This window comes from Musa acuminata, chromosome BXJ3-3 (genome assembly GCF_036884655.1).
Source record: "Musa acuminata AAA Group cultivar baxijiao chromosome BXJ3-3, Cavendish_Baxijiao_AAA, whole genome shotgun sequence".
Classification (NCBI taxonomy): domain Eukaryota; kingdom Viridiplantae; phylum Streptophyta; class Magnoliopsida; order Zingiberales; family Musaceae; genus Musa; species Musa acuminata.
The window spans coordinates 16,929,836-16,952,104 of NC_088351.1; the positions used below are offsets into that span (position 1 = coordinate 16,929,836).

Consider the following 22,269-nt stretch of genomic DNA (forward strand, 5'->3'; position numbering starts at 1 on the left):
GATATGCATTAATTATCTCATCCAATTAGATCATGATAATTCATATTTATTCCATTGAATTTATACTCATGATCGTCAAAATGTGCAAGTAAGTGGAAGGAAGATTTAGGTTAATAGATGGATCCATATGATTTAGGGGAAGGAAGCTTTAGGTTAATAGATGGATCCATATGATTTAGGGGAAGGAAGATTTAGGTTAATAGATGGATCCATATGATTTAGGGGAAGGAAGATTTAGGTTAATAGATGGATCCATATGATTTAGGGGAAGGAAGATTTAGGTTAATAGATGGATCATATGATTTAGGGGATGGAAGATTTAGGTTAATAGATGGATCCATATGATTTAGGGGAAGGAAGATTTAGGTTAATAGATGGATCCATATGATTTAGGGGAAGGAAGATTTAGGTTAATAGATGGATCCATATGATTTAGGGCATCTCAATTTAATGAGTCAGTCAATTATCTCATTGAATTCTATTATAATAATTTATATTGATAGATCATGAAATAAAATTATATTATTATTCTACAATTGATGTAACTACGTGATTCAGGTAGAATCATACTTTGTTCTACTTGACAATAATAGTCTTCATTTTTTTCCACCCCATGTGAAGCTAGCTTGTTTAATATGCATGCATGCATCCAAAGGCAATCTACAACTATTGGGACCATTTGAGCATCTACTCATACTCCAAACATCATAAATCAACTCCAGAAAAAGTGTGAACACGATGTGTTCTCCATCCATGTTCTCCAGACAAAAAGGATATCTTTACCTAGATCTATGTAAATCATAAAATCAACACACTTCTGATCATGGATTCAGAGAGATTAGTCCACGAATTTAAATCATATTCACACGACCATACCATGATCAGATCTGCTGAGGAAGGTAATACTCAACAAGGAATCACATTATCTAACAGTTTCAAATCAACATAGTATCGAGAAGTTAGTCGAAAAAAGATGCATGTAGTTTCAAAGGCGCATTTACTATTCATGACCAGTGGCAACGAAACTGAGGGTCGGTCGATGTAGTAAACACAGATTGCAGGGAACAAGATTTTCTCATCTAACATAATCATTATGATTCATCTGAATCGGAAAACTACCTCTTAGTCCCTTCTAATGAACTACAAACCATGCAACTATGAGATGAAGATGAGAAGACATGGTTTTTATAACACACTTCTTCAGTCCAGGACAGAAATCCAGCTGTATCTCTCAAACGGGAGGATTGTAGTTGTTGAAAGCCCAGCTGTAAGCTTTTTTGCAAAACCAGTATGTCTTGACTTAGGTACAATTGTAACAGCAAATAAACGGAGTTTGCTCATAACCACCAACTATTTGGTAACCAATATTTGTCAGGTACCAATAGATCATTTCTGACTGACAGGTGGTCAAAAGAAACATGTTATTGAAGAGAAACATCATGGAAAATGCAGACAATTTTTCCTCCGCAGGCCTACACCCTATTCGAGACAAGTAATTGGAGCATTTGAGATCGACTCAATTTTAAAGGATGCTGAGCTAGACAGCATGTAGGTCTTCCACAACAATCTCTTGCAAGGAAGCTGATTGCTGAATACCGTGAGATGCTTCAGCGGCTCTGGATGCCAAGGTCTGCATCTGAATCTCATTGTTATTCTTCTTGTCCTTTCGATGAAAATTCAGAAATGACAGAAAACCATATTGATGCTTCCTTTTTTCTTTAACTTGTGTTGCCCAATCATGCAGTGTATGCTGGACGGTTGCATTAAAAATAGACTCTTTGAACCCCTCACCCATCTGAACATGAGGAATTTAATAACTGAGAACAAAACTTCAATCCAGCAAAAGAGCACTTATTGTGAGTAGTGAAGCTGATATATGTGTTTACCTGGGTGACAATGGCATACAGAGGAAGAGTGCTATAGCTGCAGAGAACCTGAATGATAACACTGCACATACAAATGATCCAATTGTTTGTCAAAGAGTTAATACACCAGGAAAAACTAGGAGGAAAGTAGGAGTTTATTACCCAATGACAAGTCTTGGAACGAGGTAACCCAAACCTTCCATGATACACGAGTGAAATCCGTAAGTGCTCTGCATGGTTTGTGACTAATAAGTGGCAAAGAAGACGATTGCAGGAAAAGTAATTGTATAATTGACTCACCCAGATCCAGAAGAAAAAGGCAATCTCAAAAGAATTCTGGAATAAGATGAACTGTATCAAGTAAAGGACAATTCCAGGTTTCTTGAACCAAAAATGCTCGTTAGATAGCTTCACATGTTGTGTTTCTCCTTTAGGACCTCGAGGCTTTTCTTGTAGCTCAAGAGCCAGCTTAGTTATGATGTGATCCAGCTTTGCGCCAACAACAAGCAAAAGCTGCATTTTGTCTAATCAATTCTAGATAATTGAATAATTATATATTGATCATTTAAATGCAAATACATCAACTGTTCTTCAACGATTCTTATGCCGATCAACATGTGGAAGCATGACTTAATAGGCTGACCCATGCTGGCAATAGTGACATATGACTGGGCCAATACTTAGCAAGAATCATTCCATAGTAAAAAGTAACCAACACACCCTTATACCATGAAACAAAAATATTTGCTGCTCTTTTATCGTTCCAGTCCGCATATGCTACAAACTACTTAAGCTTTGACAGAGATTTGAGTTATTAACAATGTGTTGGCACATATCTATTGGTTTTACTGAGTTCAGTATACTTACAATAAGAGGCAAGAAAGACAACCAAAAGTATGTATGCCATCCTGCATTAACAACCTGAATTAGTAAAAAAATGACATAGTTTGATGAAACTAAAGCCTACAATACTATAGACTAAAATCCAATGTGGTATACTATTTAAACAACTCAGAAGATATGCTTATACAGAATCTTAAGGACTTCATATGGATATCCTTTGAAGCACAAACACTTCAAAGAGCTTGTGGTGTCCATGTTATGTCCCTGTTGAACACCAATACTCAATGGATACTACTTGACATGTGTCTAATAGTTCAAATATAACTCTTGTACAATTTACATACAGTATTATATGTAAATATTGGACAATTAAATCATCTTCACAAGGCTTCAGGATTATGTCAAATAATGATAATATGTATGTAAATTGGAAATTTAACTTACTCCCTAATTTTATGTTTGTGCCACAACAATACTGAGAAACAATGTTATGTTTTTATACAAGGAACTTCTTTTCGCCTGGACTGGTATGGACCCAACTGGTATGTACCAGTCCGAATCGATATGTGGACCCAGCTCATTTCGAGTGATTTGGTTTGAACATATATGAAAGAAAAAAAAAAAAAACTTTTTCACCCTAGTCACCCTAATCATGAGCCTTGATGCACGATCTCTTGTCGTTGCCTACCTCCCCATCACCCATCATGCATCACCAACTGATACATTCATCTTCTCCTCTTCCTAAACTGCCTCAGCTTCTTCCTTCCTCTTTCTCCTATGTCTCCTCTTGTTCCTTCCTCTTCCTTCATCGTCTCGTCTTCTTCCTTCCTCTTTCTCCTTCCCCCATTGCCACATCTTCTTTCTTTCTCTTCCTAAACTGCCTCCTCTTCTTCCTTCCAATTCCTTCGCTTCATCCTCTTCATCCTTCTTCTTCCTCCACCTCCGCCTCCACCTTTTCTTTCTTCCCCTTCTTCTTCTTTCTCCTTCTTGGTACAGTGTACCATGTGTCAGTACACCAGTAACTGATGTATGTATGCCAAGGACCAATACAGTATCCAGTACAGAATCGCAACCCTTGTTTTTATATTTGTGTATATTTCAAAGATTGGTGAATATTTGCTATTGCACTTATAAAGGCATCATTGTTACACTTAAGTTTTGCATATGAAGTGATAAGTGTTAAAACCCTTAAATTAGCCCCTTCTTTGAATGTTTGCATAGGCAGGTCTAAATTTGAACAGGTCTGGCAGTTTAGTGAAAGAAAGGTTTAACACTCTAGTTCTGTGGATCAAATCCCCAAAGGCCTCAAAATCCTGTAACAGTTCAAGCTGCAATGCAAGACACAAGCAAAAAGAAAAGATATGTAATATATTTTGGTTGTTCAGAGTCTTCAGACACAGATTTCCTCCCTTTTTCCTCAACTTTCCTTATACCTTTGGCTAGTTGCCTATGTTGACATGCTGAAATCTCATTAACACTGATATATCATACTAGTTTGCTAGCTGATCAAAATTCAGGTTGCAATCCTTGACTTTACATCATACTTGACGTCCTCATGAGAAAATATCCCTATCTTCTATGTGAGATCAAAGACAGCCCAAAACGAAATGAGTAGCACATACCGATTTGCCAGTTGACCAATATTCAGACCAGTCCGTTTCGGTGGTGTATTGATCAATATGGGATGAAACTAGACCGTTACCCATCGACACGGTCGAATTTCAATATGGTCAAATTGACTATTGGGGCTTCTTTTGGGCTTTAAATCCTCCTCCCTCCCCCCCTTTCACTCACTCTCACTCTCTCATTCACACTTTTTTTCCCTCTCACTTGTGATTAAACTTCCTAATTGGCGATCAATGGTATTGGGACTCAGATGTGATGGAATTTCTCTCAAATTAAAAGTATTTAGGTTCTTTATATATTTAATTTATCATTTCAATAATTATAAACATATTAATGCATATTTACAAAGACTAAACATGATCAAGGTCATATGTTGTATCCCAATTAGGTCCATTCATTCCATTTAGCTGTTAGGACTCTAGCTAGGAGAGTCCTAATTGAGAGGGACATTCATGTAAAACCTACCTAAGCCGACTCCTATTAAAGAGGTGAAGTGGCCGGCTAGGGTTAGGAGGTTATTTCTTAGAAAAGAATAAGGAGTTGTAAAGGAATAGGAGTCTTGAGTAGGAGTCCTATTAGGAGTTGGTTATAAGTAAGAGTCTTGAGTAGGAGTCCTATTAGGAGTTGGTTAGAAGTAGGAGTCTTAAGTAAGAATCCTATTAGGAGTTAGGGTTTAGAAGCCCTATAAATAGTCATGTATTCCACCTCTTTTCATAAGCAATAGATGAATCTTTTCTGCAGCCTTTGAGCAGCAACTTGGAGGGAGGAACCCCTATAGAGTTCCAAGGAGGCCGATCCCCTAAAGAGATCAACCCCAAGTTTAGAATCTACAAGGGTTCTAACACCTGGTATCAGAGCAGCGTTCTTGGCGTCTCGCTGCCCTTCCACAGCCATCCATCAACCCTCCACAACCGCTCAAAGCAATTCCCACAATTGCTTAAAAGATCGTCATCAAATTCTGTCGTCATCTCCACCACCACGAATCATCCTTTGATCTCCCCGTGAATTGCAACAGGTTCTGGTTTTCTACCTTACTGCTGCTGCAATTTAGTTATCCTTATTTGAAAATCCCAAAAAACTATTCCTATATTTCTGCATAAACTTTTTGTCATAAAGTTTTCATCTCTACGACGAAAGATACATTGCAGAATTCCAACCGTATAGCACCGTCTGTTTGATCTTGCTACTGTGTTTTTTCTATCTAAATCTCTATAAAATTTTTATGACATCTTTGACACTTCCTAACAGCAGATTTTCCTTTGGTTTTGTCAAAAAATTCTCAATATAAACCATTGATATTTTACATCTAATCTACTATACTTGAAAATCTGCACTGTAAAATTTCTACCGCATAGCACTGTTTTTTTATCTTGATACTACGTTGTTTCTATCCAAATCTCTACGAAATTTTTATGATAGCTTTGACACTTCCTAACAGTGGATTTCCCTTTGGTTTCATAAAAAAATTCTCAATATAAACCGCTGATCTTTTACGTCCAATCTGCTATACCTAAAAATCTGTGCTGCAGAAAATTTCAGCCGCATATTGTTGCCTTAACCCATCTATTTGCAATCTTTTTTTAATGAAATTTCTTATACACTTCATAGATCATCTTGGCTTCCATCTAAGAATGATCTATTAAGAAATTCATCTTTAAAAACGATTTTATATTGCTGTAAATTTTCGTCGTAACTCGCTGAAATTTTTCGACGAGAATTCTGCAATCACAACTTGCACCAATTTCCTTGCTGTTATACTGCCGAAATTTTCTTGATTAAATTAGATATCCTTGCTGTCATATAAACTGCGATTTTGCTATCAATTCCCTCCTCAATTCTCTCAAGTTTTTGGTGGAAATTACGTCGAGAAACCGTTGTTTCTTCGACGACAATTCTACTCTTACAAGACAGCACATACTTGCTGCAACTTCCACTGATTTCTATCAAACCTTGCTACCATCTACCACAGATCCAAAACATTCATCCACAGCCCTAAAACTCCACCAAACCACACCCTCAAACTGCACCCAAAATAGCCACAAAACAATCCTAAACCGTAGCCTACATCCACCAATCCACCAACCCTTTCGACCATTACCTCTCTCAACCAATACATGCCTTTAACCCGACAACAAAAGAGAGATCTTAACATCACAGATTTGGCGGCATATACTATGGCATCTGAGGAGGTAATCAAGACTAAATTTGAAGCCTTCGAGGTGCGAATGGAGGATAAGATTCGGATGCTCTTTACCAAACTCAGATTGGGCCGACCACTAAGCCCGAAGAAATCACATCAAGGAGAGAGCTTTGCCCAATCACACCAAGCCTGAAGATATGACTTCCAAGAGAGGGGAAGCTCTATGACCAACCCCAACTATCCATGCATGAGAGTGGACTTCCCTAGATAGGAAGAATGAGACCCAATTGGTTGGATCTCGCGCGCAGAGCGATATTTTCGATGCCATAAAACCGCGGATGCATCTATGGTGAAAATTGCAGCTATACATCTTGAAGGGGATGCTATACAGTGGTTTGACTGGTTTGAACATACTTATGAAGTCCTTTCATGATGAAAATTCAAAGAAGGACTACTGATCCGCTTCAGACCAACCGATTACGAGAATATTGACGGACAACTAGCAAAGATCCGAAAAACCTCTACCATTCAAGAGTACCAAACCAGGTTTGAAAGGTTATTTAATCAAACTCATGATTGGTCTAAAAAACAACTATTGAGGACCTTCATTGAGGGCTTGAAGCCGGAGATCCGAGGAGAAGTTAAAGCACGACAACCGTATACGCTTATGGCAGCTATCTCTTTCGCACGACATCAAGAGGAGCAATTGAACCATGAAGCTCAGAGGACTAGGGTCGCTCCTCAACCAGTAATATTGAAGCCCTTAGCCCCCCCTACTATCAACCAAGTCCCTACACCAAAGAGGTTAACAAGAGAAGAGCTTCGGGAGCGATATGCGAAGGGGTTATGTTGGCATTGTGACGAGCCGTGGAGCTGTGAGCATCGCTGTAGTAAAGGGGGACTTCTTATTATTGAATCGATAGAAGAAGAGGTCATTGAACATCCAAAAGAGAGCCTTGAACATGAAGAAGAAGATGCTGAAGAAGAGCCACAACCGACCGAAGTTACAATACATACACTAGCTGGCTACTCAAACCCGCAAACGATGAAAGTTGGAGGCCTTCTCAAACAACAACCGATCACTGTTCTCATCGACACGGGCAGCACTAATAACTTCCTAAACAGTAAGGTTGCTGTTCATATGAACTTACCTATTGAGAATTGCAACAAGTTTGTTGTTAAGGTCGCCAACGGACGGATTTTGAAGTGTGATCATAGGTGCCCGCAGGTGAAATTGTTGCTGCAGGACCAAGAGATAATTGCAGATTTCTTCCTCCTCCCTCTTGATGATCATGAGGCCATACTCAGAATTAAATGGTTGATGACATTAGGTGATATTTCTTGGAATTTTATGCAACTAATTATAAAATTTTACAGAAAGGAGAAACAGGTGATACTGCACGGGAAACGTGAGGGCGACGTAACGACGATTTGCACACAACAAATGGAGAAGGTTTTGCATAAAGCATGCAGCGGCTTTTTGGTACAACTTGAGCAGCAAACTAAGGGAGAGCCAACAAAATTTGAAGATCCAAATCTACTTCCTTTGCTTGCTGAATTTTCAGATATATTTGACGAACCGCGCAACCTACCTCTTACCCGTCGGCATGATCATTGTATAACGATTCTTCCAGGCAAATCTCCAGCAAATGCTCAGCCATATTAGTATCCACATCTCCAGAAGGATGAAATAGAAAGGATTGTAAAAGAGATGCTCAAAACAAGAGTTATTCGGCCATGTTGCAGCCCCTACTCTTCACCGGTGCTCTTCATACGAAAGAAGGATGGAATATGACGATTATGTGTTGATTACCGAGCTCTCAATGGCATAACCATCAAGGATAAATACCCTATTCCAGTAGTAGATGAGTTGCTAAGGGAGCACAAATCTTCACAAAGCTGGACCTTCGATCCGGGTATCATCAAATACGAGTATGCGAAGAAGACATACCGAAAACCACATTTTGAACACACAACAACCACTATGAATTTTTGCTTTCTTTAAAAGAAGGTGGAATATCTTGGGCATACCATATCAGAGGAAGGTGTGGCAGTAGACCCCTTCAAAATTGGAGCAATGCAAAACTAGCTAACCCCGAGGAACATAAAATTGCTACATGGCTTTCTGGGTTTAACAGGCTACTACTGTAAGTTCGTGAAAAACTATGGAGAGATCAGTGCACCATTTACTTCCTTACTGAAAAAAGATGTCTTCCAATGGTCGGACAGAGCCTCCGCTACCTTCGACAAACTTAAGGCAGCCATAACGACGACGCCGGTGCTAACACTACCAGATTTCAACCGACCCTTCATTATTGAGGCCGACGCATCTGGAATCGGAATTGGAGCCATTCTCATGCAAGATGGTCGACCACTCACATACACTAGCAAGGCATTATCTCCCTCCCATCAAAATAAGTCAACATATGATAAGGAGATGCTCGCCATTGTGCGCACAGCAACGAGATGGAGACCCTACTTGATTGGCCGACGATTTCAAATTAAAACCGACCATAAAAGCCTCAAGTACTTTTTGGAGCGAAAAATATCATCTCCTGAGCAGCAAAAAAAGGGTAATAAAACTTCTTGGATTTGATTATGAAATAACTTACAAAAAGGGGAAAGAGAATGTTCTTGCAGATGCGCTTTCGCAGTTGCCCGAGCAAGTTGAAGTTTCGGTCGTTTCACTTCCGACCAGCGACTTTCTTAAGGATATTAAGATGGAATGACAGGAAGATTCAGAGACTAATAAGATTATAAAAAAATTGGAGGAAGCACCAAGCCCCATGGCTCATTACAATTGGGACTCAAAAGAATTACATTATAAGGGACGCATTGTGCTTATTATAAATTCTGGACAAAGTTATTCCATATACAGGGTACTAAATTGAAAAGGAGTATGGCATATCACCCACAAACCGACGACCAGACGGAAGTTGTAAATAAGTGCTTGGAGACAGCCCAAAGCCACCCACCAAATATGACTACCCAAGGAGAACTTCAAACTCAGCCAAGTGCCATTATTGATCGACAGATCGTGACTCGACGACGACGATCCACTACTGAATTGCTAATACAGTGGGCAAACCTACTAACAGAAGATGCCACTTGGGAGAACTATGATGACTTGAAGATCAAATTCCCAAAATTCATGAATCGTCAGCCTCGAGGACAAGGCTGATTTGAAGAGGGCGGGTTTGTTAGGACTCTAGCTAGGAGAGTCCTAATTGAGAGGGACATTCATGTAAAACCTACCTAAGCCGACCCCTATTAAAGAGGTGAAGTGGCCGGCTAGGGTTAGGAGGTTATTTCTTAGAGAAGAATAAGGAGTTGTAAAGGAATAGGAGTCTTGAGTAGGAGTCATATTAGGAGTTGGTTATAAGTAGGAGTCTTGAGTAGGAGCCTTATTAGGAGTTGGTTAGAAATAGGAATCTTAAGTAAGAGTCCTATTAGGAATTAGGGTTTAGAAGCCCTATAAATAGTCATGTATTCCACCTCTTTTCATAAGCAATAGATGAATCTTTTCTGCAGCCTTTGAGCAACAACTTGGAGGGAGGAACCCCTATAGAGTTCCAAGGAGGCCGATCCCCTAAAGAGATCAACCCCAAGTTTAGAATCTGCAAGGGTTCTAACATTAGCCCCCAATTGATGATATTTAGGCCTAATCATAATCGTTATTCGTTTTTTTTATTATGAAATCATTAGTTGATTAAGTGCTTTTGTATTGTATTTACTGTGATTTATTAGAATTAGTTAGTGTCAATTTGATTGGTTTAGGCCCAATTAGCAGTCACTAGATATAATTCAGGCCTAGCTTGTTAATAGTTGTTTGATTATAAATTTATTGGTTGATTAAATTTTTTTTCTTGTATTTTAATGTCATAAAGTCTAATTAGACATAAATAGTATCAATTCTTACTTTTTGACCTAATTAAGGGTCATTAGGTCTAATTTAGGCTAATTATAGCTTATTCTTAGTTGTTTGCCTATGAATTTATTGGTTGATTAAATGTCTTTTCTTATATTTAATAAGCTTAAGGTATAATTACAGTTAGTGTTATTTTGATTGGTTTAGTCCCAATTAGGGGTCATTAAGTATAATGTAGCCTTAATTAGTATTGTTTTCTTACATTTTGACCCAATTAAGGGTCATTAGGTCTAATTTAGGGCTAATTACAGCTTGCTTATTGCCACTTGATTATGATATTTGTAGGAAAATGACCCAAAAGCAACAATAAGGAGATCCAACTTGGAATCACGCCCATTGTTTAAGGTACCACTATCATTAACAGTGCAAACATTACTACAACATCGATCAGGGTGGAGAAATAATCCATCTGAAGCAACATACAGGCAAGGGATTTTCCGACATTGTAAAATGCCCCAAGGCTCTTCTAGATATTAGAAGAAAATTCAGCGATGGAGGAACTGATCTATAGAAGCAAGTTGAACAAGAAGACGAGCATTGGCATGCTAAGGAGGAACCGATCTATGATCAGTACAAGGGTCACGATGATGATGCCACCCTAGACCTTAAAGCTGACTTCTGTGCCTCATTGGTGCATCAACATATATACAAGGTGATTAAGGAGATCTAGCACAGTTCGAGCCAAACTCCAATTCGGCCCAATTGGATTTCCAATTGGACTCCAATTCGATCATGATCAAACCAAACTAAGGTTAAGCTGGAATCCAAGCTCAAAGACCAGATTCAAGTCAGACCCAAGTCCTAAATGCATTAAGACTCTCCAAGTCCTAAAGACATTAGGATTCTCTAAGTCCTAAAGGCATAGGATCCTATAAGTCCTAATTACATTAGGACTCTACAAGTCCTAACCTAGCTGGGACTCCAACCCTACCTTAGCTATAAAAGAGAGAGAAGAGCCCTAGCATCCCCAAGTCAGCTCAATCCCAATCCTAGTAGGACTAGGATTGGGACAGCCTCCAACAGAAGACTCCTGCGGCTGAAAGGAGCTAAGGAGAAGTCCTAATCAGATTAGGACTTTGAATGCCCTAAATCTTATAAATCTAAAGGGCTGTAGCCCCCTTGAAAGCAATCCAAGTAATGCCCTCTTAGTGCCCAGCCAACCCTAGGCTGAGAAGAGAGGAGAGAGAGAGGAAGGAGTTTGCAAATTTAGCAACCTTTCTTCCTGTTTGCAGCTACCTTACTACAAAAATCTATTTTGAGTTGCTGCTAGCCTTAATAACTTCCAAAGAGACCTTTGGTAATAGCTATAAGAAGAAGACCCCAAGGCAGCCAAGAAGCAGCCCCAACCGGCCCTAGTTCTAGCTTGCGCCGAGAGCCAAAGGAAGAGTTCATAAAAGAGTTATGCCCTACAATCACAGCCCCTTCTTCCTCGAGTTCCAACAACCAATGTCTCTTATCATAGTTTCATCTAGCTGCTGTGAGAAAACCCAAAGCCCTACCACCTGTTGTCCAAATCTCATGAAGAGGTTCCAGCAGCAATAGAGGACGAGGAGATCGAAACTTGTAGTTATCCGCAATCTGCCAAGAGCACCCATCCAAAGACAACTTGCATTCTTACACACCTATTAGTCTCTTATCGCACTTCCATTCTGATGTTTAAAGCTTTGTAGTTAGTGCTTCAACTTTATAAGCAATAGACATATTATTTGGTTTTACACTTGATCTTCTATCGATAGTCCTCTCCTCTGCCAAAACTTCCATCTGAGAGTTGTATCAGATCGACAGATCATCGAACCCAAATCTCATACAAATCAAGTGGAATTAGAACAATGATCCCTCGCTTGTGGGTTACCACTAGACAAGGATACCGAACCTCTAGAAAAGAGCTATAGGATTTGAAGTTTGAGCCATGCTCACGTGGCGGAAGAACCACTGATGGGATGGTGACCAACACTCCGACAGTCTAGAATGGCCCTACTATCTAGATGACGATATTAACCTAGCATATAGAGATTGTGATGGGTTAGATGCAAGCCCAAGTCAATCCAACAACGAAGGACGACCAGGTAAAGAACGTCACAGCAAAGGAGAGAAAGCATCCTCATCCGAGATGCACAGGTCATGGAGAAAATGCTACAGAACATCGCAGCAAGCACACGACCATTTCAAGTCGAGACTCACATCGACATACTTTCCTACGATAGCTCGATCAATGCTGAGGTATTAGACTCATAGATAATTAAACTTGACACTTATTTTAATCTATATGATAACAGCAAGGATAAGGTGATGCCTACATAACTAAAGTTGACTAGACACATGCTCGCATGGTGGAAAGCCTATCTTCGAACCAACGGCGATGAAGATGTGCCATAGACATGATTCAAAAGGCTCATACAAGACAAGAATATACCACCAAGTTTTGACAAGCGATGACGCTAGGAATCTCCCTCGATAATCACTCAATTATAATGAAATACACCATCGACCTCCATGAACAGATTTGTATAAATTTGGGCCTCACCAAAGAATATGATATTTCAACCGCTAGCAACATAGCGATGATCGAGAGAAAGAATCACACCCGTAATAAGAAACCCATGGAGAAGGCCAAAGGGAGCCACCCGAAGGCCCAAGAGATTTTAGGTTTGGTAAAACTTCTTCCTCGAAATGAAATGATTTTTTTTATGAAAATTATAAAATTGTGAGTCACTCTAGAGAAAAGTGTCAGGAAGGTTCACCGAAAACTCTTCTAAAAGAAGTGGTTGAAGAATAATAAAAGTCAGCAAACTGCGACCATGCACATGGATGACGACTATATCGAACTTTCATCAGTCTCATACCTAGATCCGAGTCTCTCGTTAATGGCTAGACCGAAGGTTTTAGACTCAAGTCTAACTCCGGTCCAAACGTTCAAGAAGCTCTTCACCAAAAAGATCTAGGTGAAGCAAGAAATTGTTGGCATGATTTGGCAGCCAAGAAGCAACTCTAGCTGGCCCTAGTTCCAACTTGCACGGAGAGCTAGTTTAGAAAAGGGTTTCTGCCCTCTAGCCAGAACTCCTTCCTCGAGTTCTAGTGGCCAAATTCCCTCATCCTAGCTTCGTCTACCTACTATAAGAATACCCAAAGCCCTGCTGCCTGTTGTCCTAACCTCAGAAGGAGATTCCAGTGGAAAGAGAGGAGATCGAAATCGACAATGATCTGCAATCTACCGAGAGCACCCACGTGATATCCAAAGACAACTTGTGCTCTTACGCGCCTATAGGTCTCTTATTATACTGTTATTTCATTATTTTAAGCCTTGTAGTTAGCACTTTAGCTTTACAAGTAATAGAGGTTATTTTCTTTGAGTTTTACGTTTAATCTTATAGTGATAGTTCTCTCCTTTGCCAAAACTTCCATTCGAGATACTTCCAGGTTCCTTCTTTCTTTGAGCTGTCTTATGCCCTTTATTCAGAGATAAATGGAGATAGGGGATAGGAGTTTACTAAAGAAAAGTTCTAACTCCGTAAGCTTACGTAGCTCGGAACTCACGTAAGCACCCCACTCGCTCATTCTGTGGGTTCTAGGAAGCAAAAGGTAATAAGCAATGCCGAAGTCAGGGTATCTTGCAAGCGGTTCTGTTCTAGTTTCTTCATATGTAGTGCGAGTTTCATTTTATACAGGGCTTGTTCCCTTCCCATAGCTTCTTGAAGAGAATTGAATTTGAATGACAACAAGATAACTAACTAATATAACCACCGAAGGTCCATAGTACTAAAGCATAGTGCCATCAATTCAGAAGTTAATCTGAGCATCCAACCTCCTGTTGGAAAAAAGAGGTACGACAAAGAAGAGGATAAAAACCATTATGGAAACAAATAACAAACACAAGATCAAGAATACTTTAGGAAAGATATTTAGGCTTGAAACGTGTATAAACACTTTCCTAAAAACGATATTTGCACCCTCTTCTCAATAAGATTGCTCTGGGTTTGATGCAAATAGTTTTAGTGGATATGACAAGCCTTTAGAAGATCTGTATTGAGCAAACAATAAAGAATCTTCAGAGAGGAATTGGAGAATGTCTAACTCAATCACTTGGAGAGTAAAGAAGAAGAGCATGAAAGAATTGTCTGTAATTTACCCCCAAATAGCTATTTATAGATATTTTCTTAAAAGACACAACCTTTGAAAATTAACTATTTTCTCAAAAGACACAATCTTTGAAAATTATAACTATTTTCTCAAAAGACACAACCTTTGAAAAATAACTACCAAAAAATAAAAGAAAACACCTTTTCAAATAAATCTTTTGAAAAGAAATTCTTAATTTGAACAATTTATAACAATCCCCCACTTGTTCAAATTTAAAATTTTCTCCAAGTGATTAAATAGTATTTATGAATAAAGTAATATATCTTTCGATTTGAATATTACCTTAGTGTAAGCATCACAAAGTGAAGTCGAAATCCCAAATAGCATAAAAGCTTTGAATTTGTTATTCCTCATGACAACACCAGTGATACCACACACATAAATACAACATTCTTGTATTCCTCATAAAATCTCGCTTAGCCCTAATATGGTCTTGGGCTCATCCAAGTTCATGAACTTTTATGAGAGAAACTCCAACTCTCAATCGAAGCGGCACCACTTCTAAGTTCATATAGGTGAAGTTCTTATAGTATCTTTGTCACTCTTTGAGATACTTGTCCTAACTTGACTGAACTTCATTAAGAGTATAATTAACTCAACCCTCATTCGGTGACAACCAGCACTTTAACATCTTTAGATGGGACTCATAAAATATTTCAAAGTGCTGAACCACTCCACATATCAATGACTTGTTCTTACCCTTTGAACTCTTCATTACTCATTTCATAATGTTGAGTAGGGTTGCTATCATTGGTGGATCTTTTATTCAAGGAGTTTTAGCCCCATCCATTTTGATGTTGATCTTACAACTTCTCTTGTAAGAGGTTTGGTGAATGGATCAGCCAAATTCTCACTTGTTTTCACAAATGTGAGTGAAATAATCCCACTCTTGATAAATTTCCTCACATAATCATGTCTAAGACTTATATGTCTTGACTTTCCAATATATATTTCACTATATGCGCGAGCTAAAGTGGCTTGACTATCACAAAGTATAGAAATTGAATTCACACTCTTATAAGTCAATGGAATTTCTAATAGAAAGTCCCTTAACCATTCAGCCTCCTTTCCTGCATCTGCTAGAGCAACAAATTCCGATTCCATAGTTGAGTGAGTTATACACGTTTGTTTCTTGCTCTTCCAAGAAACAGCGCCACCTCCCAAGGTGAACACCCAACCAGTAGTGGATTTGTTATCTCCAAAACTCGATATCCAACTTGCGTCAGTATATCCTTCTAAAATAGTAGGAAATTTTTAGTATTGTAGGCCATAATCTTTGGTTCGTTTAAGGTACCCAAGAACTCTTTCAATAGCTTTCCAATGCTCTACATTTGGATTGCTAGTAAATCTACTCAATTTACTAACTGCAAATGCTATATCAGGTCTTGTGCACTGCGTTACATACATAAGACCTCCTATAGCACTTGAATATTCTAATTGAGCCACTGTTCTTCCAACATTCTTGACTAATTTGATACTTGGGTCAAATGGGGTATTTGCTTCTTTGATTTTTAAGTGACTGAATTTCTCCAATACTTTCTCTATGTAATGAGTTTGACTCAAAACATATCCCCCACTATTTCTTTTTACCTTGATACCTAGTATAGTATCAACTTGCCCAAGATCTTTCATCTTAAATGTTGAAGATAGAAACCTCTTTGTTTCTACAATACCTTTTATGTTGTTGCTCACTATTAGCATATCATCAACATAAAGGCAAACTATCACCATATAGTCATCACAAGTTTTGAGATAAACACATTTATCTGCAATATTATGAACAAATCCATTAGAAAGAATTATTGCATCAAATTTCTCATGCCATTGTTTTGGAGCCTACTTTAAACCATACAATGATTTAATAAGTTTACACACTTTATGTTCATTTCCCGGTAGAACAAAACCTTCGGGTTGTTCCATATAAACCTCCTCATCGAGGTCTCCATTTAGAAATATCGTTTTGACATCCATTTGATGAACATAAAGATCAAAAATTAATGCTAAAGCAAAAATAATTCTAATAGATGTGATCCTAGCCACAGGAGCATATGTGTCAAAATAATCTATTCCTTCCTTTTGTCGAAATCCTTTAGCAACTAACCTTGCTTTGAACGTTTGGAGAGTATCATTTGTATGATACTTCCTACAAAATATCCATCTACAACTAATAGGTTTTGAGGAAAAAGGTAAATCGACAAGTTCCCAAGTATGGTTTGACATAATAGAATCCATCTCATCATTAATAGCATCTTTCCAAAAAGCAGCATCACGAGAAGCCATAGCTTCTTTAAATGTTTTAGGATCATCTTCCACTTGTAAAACAAGAGGAATTGTTTTTAATACTCTCTCATTAGTTCCTTCTACAAGGTAAAAAGAAATACTTTGAGAATCAATCTCATCCGATTTTAATGTTTTTGCTTTTCGTACACGAGTACTTCTTCTTAATTTGTAAGATTGCTCTCCAACCTCTTGTGAACTTGATTGATGTCCAATCAAAGGAATTTTAGGTTGCTCACCAATCTTTTGAGATTTCTTCACTAGTGACTCTTCACTAGTTGGAGGATGAACATTATTACTAGAAGTCAATAAATGTTCAAAGAACTCCACATCTCGAGATTCTATTATGATATTAGACTCTAAATTAAGAAGTCTATATGCTTTGCTATTTGAGGCATAGCCTATAAATGCACATTTGATTCCTCTAGGTCCCAATTTTGTCCTTTGAGGATCATTATTCTTATAATATGCAAGACACCCCCACACTTTAAAATAACCAATGTTAGGTTGTCTTCCTTTCCATAACTCATATGGAGAGATCTTATTCTTTTTAGAGGGAATTTTATTTAAGATATGACATGCAGCCAATAAAGTTTCTCCCCACAAATTATAAGATAATTTAGCATGCAACAACATAACATTAATCATCTCTAGATAAGTTCTATTTTTTCTTTCTGCTAATCCATTTTGCTCAGGTGTTCTAGGTGCTGAACATTTATGAATTATGCCATGTTGTTCACAAAACAAGTTAAATTCATTAGGAAAGTATTCTCCTCCTCTATCACTTCTTAAAGCTTTAATTTTCTTCCCCAATTGATTTTCAACTTCTGCTTTATATGCCTTAAAAGCATTAAAAGCATCATTTTTATGTTTCAATAAGTACACATATATGAATCTAGACATATCATCTATAAAAGTAATAAAATATCTATTACCTCCTCTCGTTAATATGCCATTTAATTCACATATATCAGAATGTATTAAATCTAACAAATTAGTATATCTTTCAACACTTTTGAAGGGTTTCTTCATCATCTTTGATTTAACATAAATTTCACATTTATTAAGATCATCAAAATGATAATTTATTAAGCCACACTTAACCATTCTTCTAATCATGCTAATTCCAATATGTGCTAATCTATCATGCCATAATGAATAAGAATCAACAATATAAATAGAAGCAATATCTTTATTAACTTTAGAATCATTGTCAACAATAGATAATTTGACCATTCCCTCAGCGGAATAGCCTTTTCCAACAAAAGTTCCATTACGGGATAGAATTAACTTCCCGGATTCAAATACAGATTTAATTCCAGGTTTGTTAAGGAGATTCCCACTCACTAAATTTCTACTCATATTCGGTACATGAAGAACATTAGTAAGAGTGACTTTCTTACCTGAAGTGAAAGTGAGTTCCACATTTCCCTTGCCAATCACCTTAGAACGAACTTCATTTCCCATTTGAATCTCTTGCCCTTCTGTGACTTCTTTGTAAGTCTTGAAGAGTCCCTTATCATAGCAAACATGGACGGTAGCACAAGTATCGTACCACCAACCAGAAACCTTGCCAAATATGGCATTCACTTCGCTCACCGTAGCGATTATATTATCATCTCCCTCAACGGAGTTGACTTTTGGTTTCTGGCCTTTTTTTAAATCTGCAATCCCTAGCAAAATGACCAGGTTTTCCACAAACAAAACAGCCTCCACTCTGTGGCTTCTTAAATTTTCTTTGATCCCTTTTGGGGCCAAAATGATTCTCCTTGTTTTGTTTGCTTTTGTTGGAATTCTTAGGCTGATTCACAACATTTGCTTTTATATTGCAAAAAGAGTTCTCACTCTTATCTCTCATCCTCGATTCCTACTCGATTCGAAGATGTTTTTGAATTTGCTCCAAAGTAATATCCTTGGAGTCATGCAAAATCTTCTTCCTATACCCTTTCCAAGATGAAGGCAACTTGGCTATTACAGCCCCTACTTGAAAAGGTTCAGGAAGTTCAATTTTTTCAGCCTTCAATTGATTAACAATGACCTGCAACTCATGTACTTGTGCCAAGATTGGCTTGCCATCCACAAACTTGTAATCAAAATATTTAGAAATTAAAAATTTCTTTGTACCTTCTTCCTCGGCATAATATTTGAATTCCAAAGCATTCCAAATTGCTTTTGCAGATGGTTCCACCGTATAAAGATCATAAAGCCGGTCCGAAAGAGCATTGAGAATGTGTCCTCTACATATGACTTCATCTTCATTTCTTTTCTTTTGTTCAGCCTTGATTTCATCGGTGTCATCGTCGGTTGGATCAGGAATTGGTTGAAGATTTGGATCAAGCACATAGAAGATCTTCAAAGCAGTCAACATGAACTTCATCTTGTCTTGCCAACGGGTAAAATTCGTTCCATCAAAATGATCCAAACGAACAAAATCTTGATTCAATAATTTGATGGTATTTGTAACCTCCATAGTGAATTTGAATAAACTCACAAGATATCGTTTTTAGATTGTTGGAAAAAAGAGGTACGACAAAGAAGAGGATAAAAACCACTATGGAAACAAATAACAAACACAAGATCAAGAATACTTTAGGAAAGATATTTAGGCTTGAAACGTGTATAAACACTTTCCTAAAAACGATATTTGCACTCTCTTCTCAATAAGATTGCTCTGGGTTTGATGCAAATAGTTTTAGTGGATATGACAAGCCTTTAGAAGATCTGTATTGAGCAAACAATAAAGAATCTTCAGAGAGGAATTGGAGAATGTCTAACTCAATCACTTGAAGAGTAAAGAAGAAGAGCATGAAAGAATTGTCTGTAATTTACCCCCAAATAGCTATTTATAGATATTTTCTCAAAAGACACAACCTTTGAAAATTAACTATTTTCTCAAAAGACACAACCTTTGAAAATTATAACTATTTTCTCAAAAGACACAATCTTTGAAAAATAACTACCAAAAAATAAAAGAAAACACCTTTTCAAATAAATCTTTTGAAAAGAAATTCTTAATTTGAACAATTTATAACACCTCCTACGCCAAAGGAGATACATGATGTTCATCTAGATGAAGAGGAGGTAGAATTGAAAGACTAAATCTAATCCTTTGAGAAGGAATGAGACTTATTTAAGGTGACATTAATGTGTGACAGTTGGATCAAACCCACTAGAAAGAGCATCATCAACTTCCTAGTATATTGCAACAAAAGGATGGTTCTTCACAATTCAATGAATGGCTCAAACATAATTCAAGATGCAAACTACATAAAGGAGGACACGATGGTAAAGGAGATTGGTCATAGTGTGTTGTGTAGATTGTTACCGATAATGAAACGAATTTCAAAAAGTTTGGATTATAGTTGATGGAACACAGCAAAAACTTTTTTGAACTCCATATGCAACACATTGCATGGACTTGATGAAGATATTGGTGACCTACAATCAGTCCAAAGGACAATGCAAAAGGCACAATCCATCACAAAGTTTATCTACAGCCATTAGTAGGTGCACTTCTTAATTCAGAAGTTCACAAATGGAGAGATCCTTCGAATTAACATTACACACTGTGTAACAAACTTTATCACTTTGAAACCCATTCAACAAAAGAAACTTGGACCGAAGTCAATGTTCACATCAACGAAATAAGTTGATTCTTGATATTCAGTGATTTAAAAAGCGCTAGGCGCCAAGGTCCAAAAACGCCCGAGGCGCTAGGCGCTCGCCCGAGCGAAGCGAGGCACTAAAATATAAAAATATAAAATATAATTAATAAATATAATTATTTAAAATTTTAAATAAAAATATAAAAATATATAATATAATTAATAAATATAATCACATTAACAGTATAAATCTGCTGACGGAGAAACGAGGAAGCAGCGGCGGCGAGCGACGGCAGCAGTGGCGGCGGCAGCAGCGGCGGCAGCGGCAGCGGCAGCAGCGGCAAGCGACGGCAGCGACAGCGGGAAAGGGAAAGGGAGCGGAAGGCGCGAGCAGCGGGAGGCCTCGAGGGAGGCGCGAGCAGCGGGAAGGCTCGCGGGAGGGCTCGCAGGAGGCGAGAGGGCTCGCGGGAGGCGCGAGCAGCGGGAGGCGTGAGCAGCGGGAGGGCTCGAGGGAGGCGCGAGCAGCGGGAAGGCTCGCAGGAGGGCTCGCAGGAGACGCGAGCAGCGAGAGGGCTCGCGGGAGGCGCGAGCAGCAGGAGGCGCGAGCAGTAGGAGGGCTCGCAGGAGGCGCGAGCAGCGAGAGGGCTCGTGGGAGGCACGAGCAGCGGGAAGGCTCGCGGGAGGCGCGAGCAGCGACAGCGGCGAGCAGCGGCAGCGGGAGCAGCGACAGCGAGCGACGAGATCGCGATCGGGATCGGCAGCGGCAGCAGGTTAGGGTTGGGGTTATATCGGTTTAGTTGGTTCGATTGAACCAACTAACAACCGAACCAGAACCGAACCAGACCTAAAATTCTGGTTCGGTTTACCCAGGCGCTCGCCCGAAGCGCCCAGCGCCTGGGCTCGGGCGAGCGCCCAGGCGGCGCCTGATTGAAGCGCGCCGCCTGGGACATTAGCGAGGCGCTCGGGCCTCGCCTCGCCTCGCCCGAGCGCCTAGGCGAGCGCCCGAGCGCCTTTTGCAATCACTGCAGTTGATATACGAATTCTTCTAATGGGAAAAAGTGGAGAAGCTTATATATGTATTGTATTTTCTTGTAGCTGAGTGGTGGCTTCAATTTGGAGTGTCGCACCTAATCTAACAAAGGTTGCAGTTAGTGTGCTTTCACAAACAATGCCATCAAGTGGATGAAAGCATAATTGGCCAATGTTTACATTGATTCACATAAAAGTTCGTAACTAACTATCATATAGATGTCTCGAGAAGCTTATATATGTGCACTACAATATGTGTTTTTAAGGCTATGTTGTGCCAAGCACGATAAGGAACAAGAGAGGCCAGAGATTAATCTTTTTGACCTCTAGGTCTATAATGAAAATTCTTAATCGATCCTAGAATAGGTCAAAACAATAGAGAACCTAAGCGATCTTTTGCTTGACGAGGCAGGAGACCCCACATCCATCTCGTTTCATCATTGAGACGAAGTAAAGTAACAACATCCCAACAAGAGGAAGAGGAAGAGGAAGAGCACCCTTAGTTAGGACATGATGGTCGAGGAGCTGGTCTAATAGGGGTTGTGACGCCCAACAATCACAAACATCCGTTAAGCGTACGAAGGGGAAGGCGATAGCATCGACTAATCCATTGGAAAGAATTGATGAGCAATAATTTTAATTCAACGACGAGATACTATATCCCTCAAAGTCAGCACTTTGTGAGGTCCATGGAGATAGTAGTGATGTCACCAATAGTAAATCAATTGATAGAGGTGATGTCAACGGTGATTTGATTGTTTTGACTAAGTCTTTGGGTGGGGCATAGACAAAGGAGCAACCCCTTATGCATGCCACTCA

General features: G+C 38.9%; 1 protein-coding gene across 1 annotated transcript in view; it reads right to left on the reverse strand.

Annotated features, from left to right (window-relative positions):
* Positions 1-1,310: 1,310 nt before the first annotated feature.
* The window catches only part of LOC135634216 (MLO-like protein 13), a 30,371-nt gene continuing 9,412 nt past the window's right edge, over positions 1,311-22,269 (reverse strand). Inside the window, exons 10-14 of the mRNA XM_065144532.1 lie at positions 2,733-2,773; positions 2,166-2,378; positions 2,028-2,095; positions 1,887-1,947; positions 1,311-1,795 (exon numbers count right to left, since the gene is read on the reverse strand). Coding sequence (XP_065000604.1) covers positions 1,538-1,795; positions 1,887-1,947; positions 2,028-2,095; positions 2,166-2,378; positions 2,733-2,773 — 641 coding nt within the window. The 3' untranslated portion in view covers positions 1,311-1,537. The remainder of the gene's footprint in view (positions 1,796-1,886; positions 1,948-2,027; positions 2,096-2,165; positions 2,379-2,732; positions 2,774-22,269) is intronic.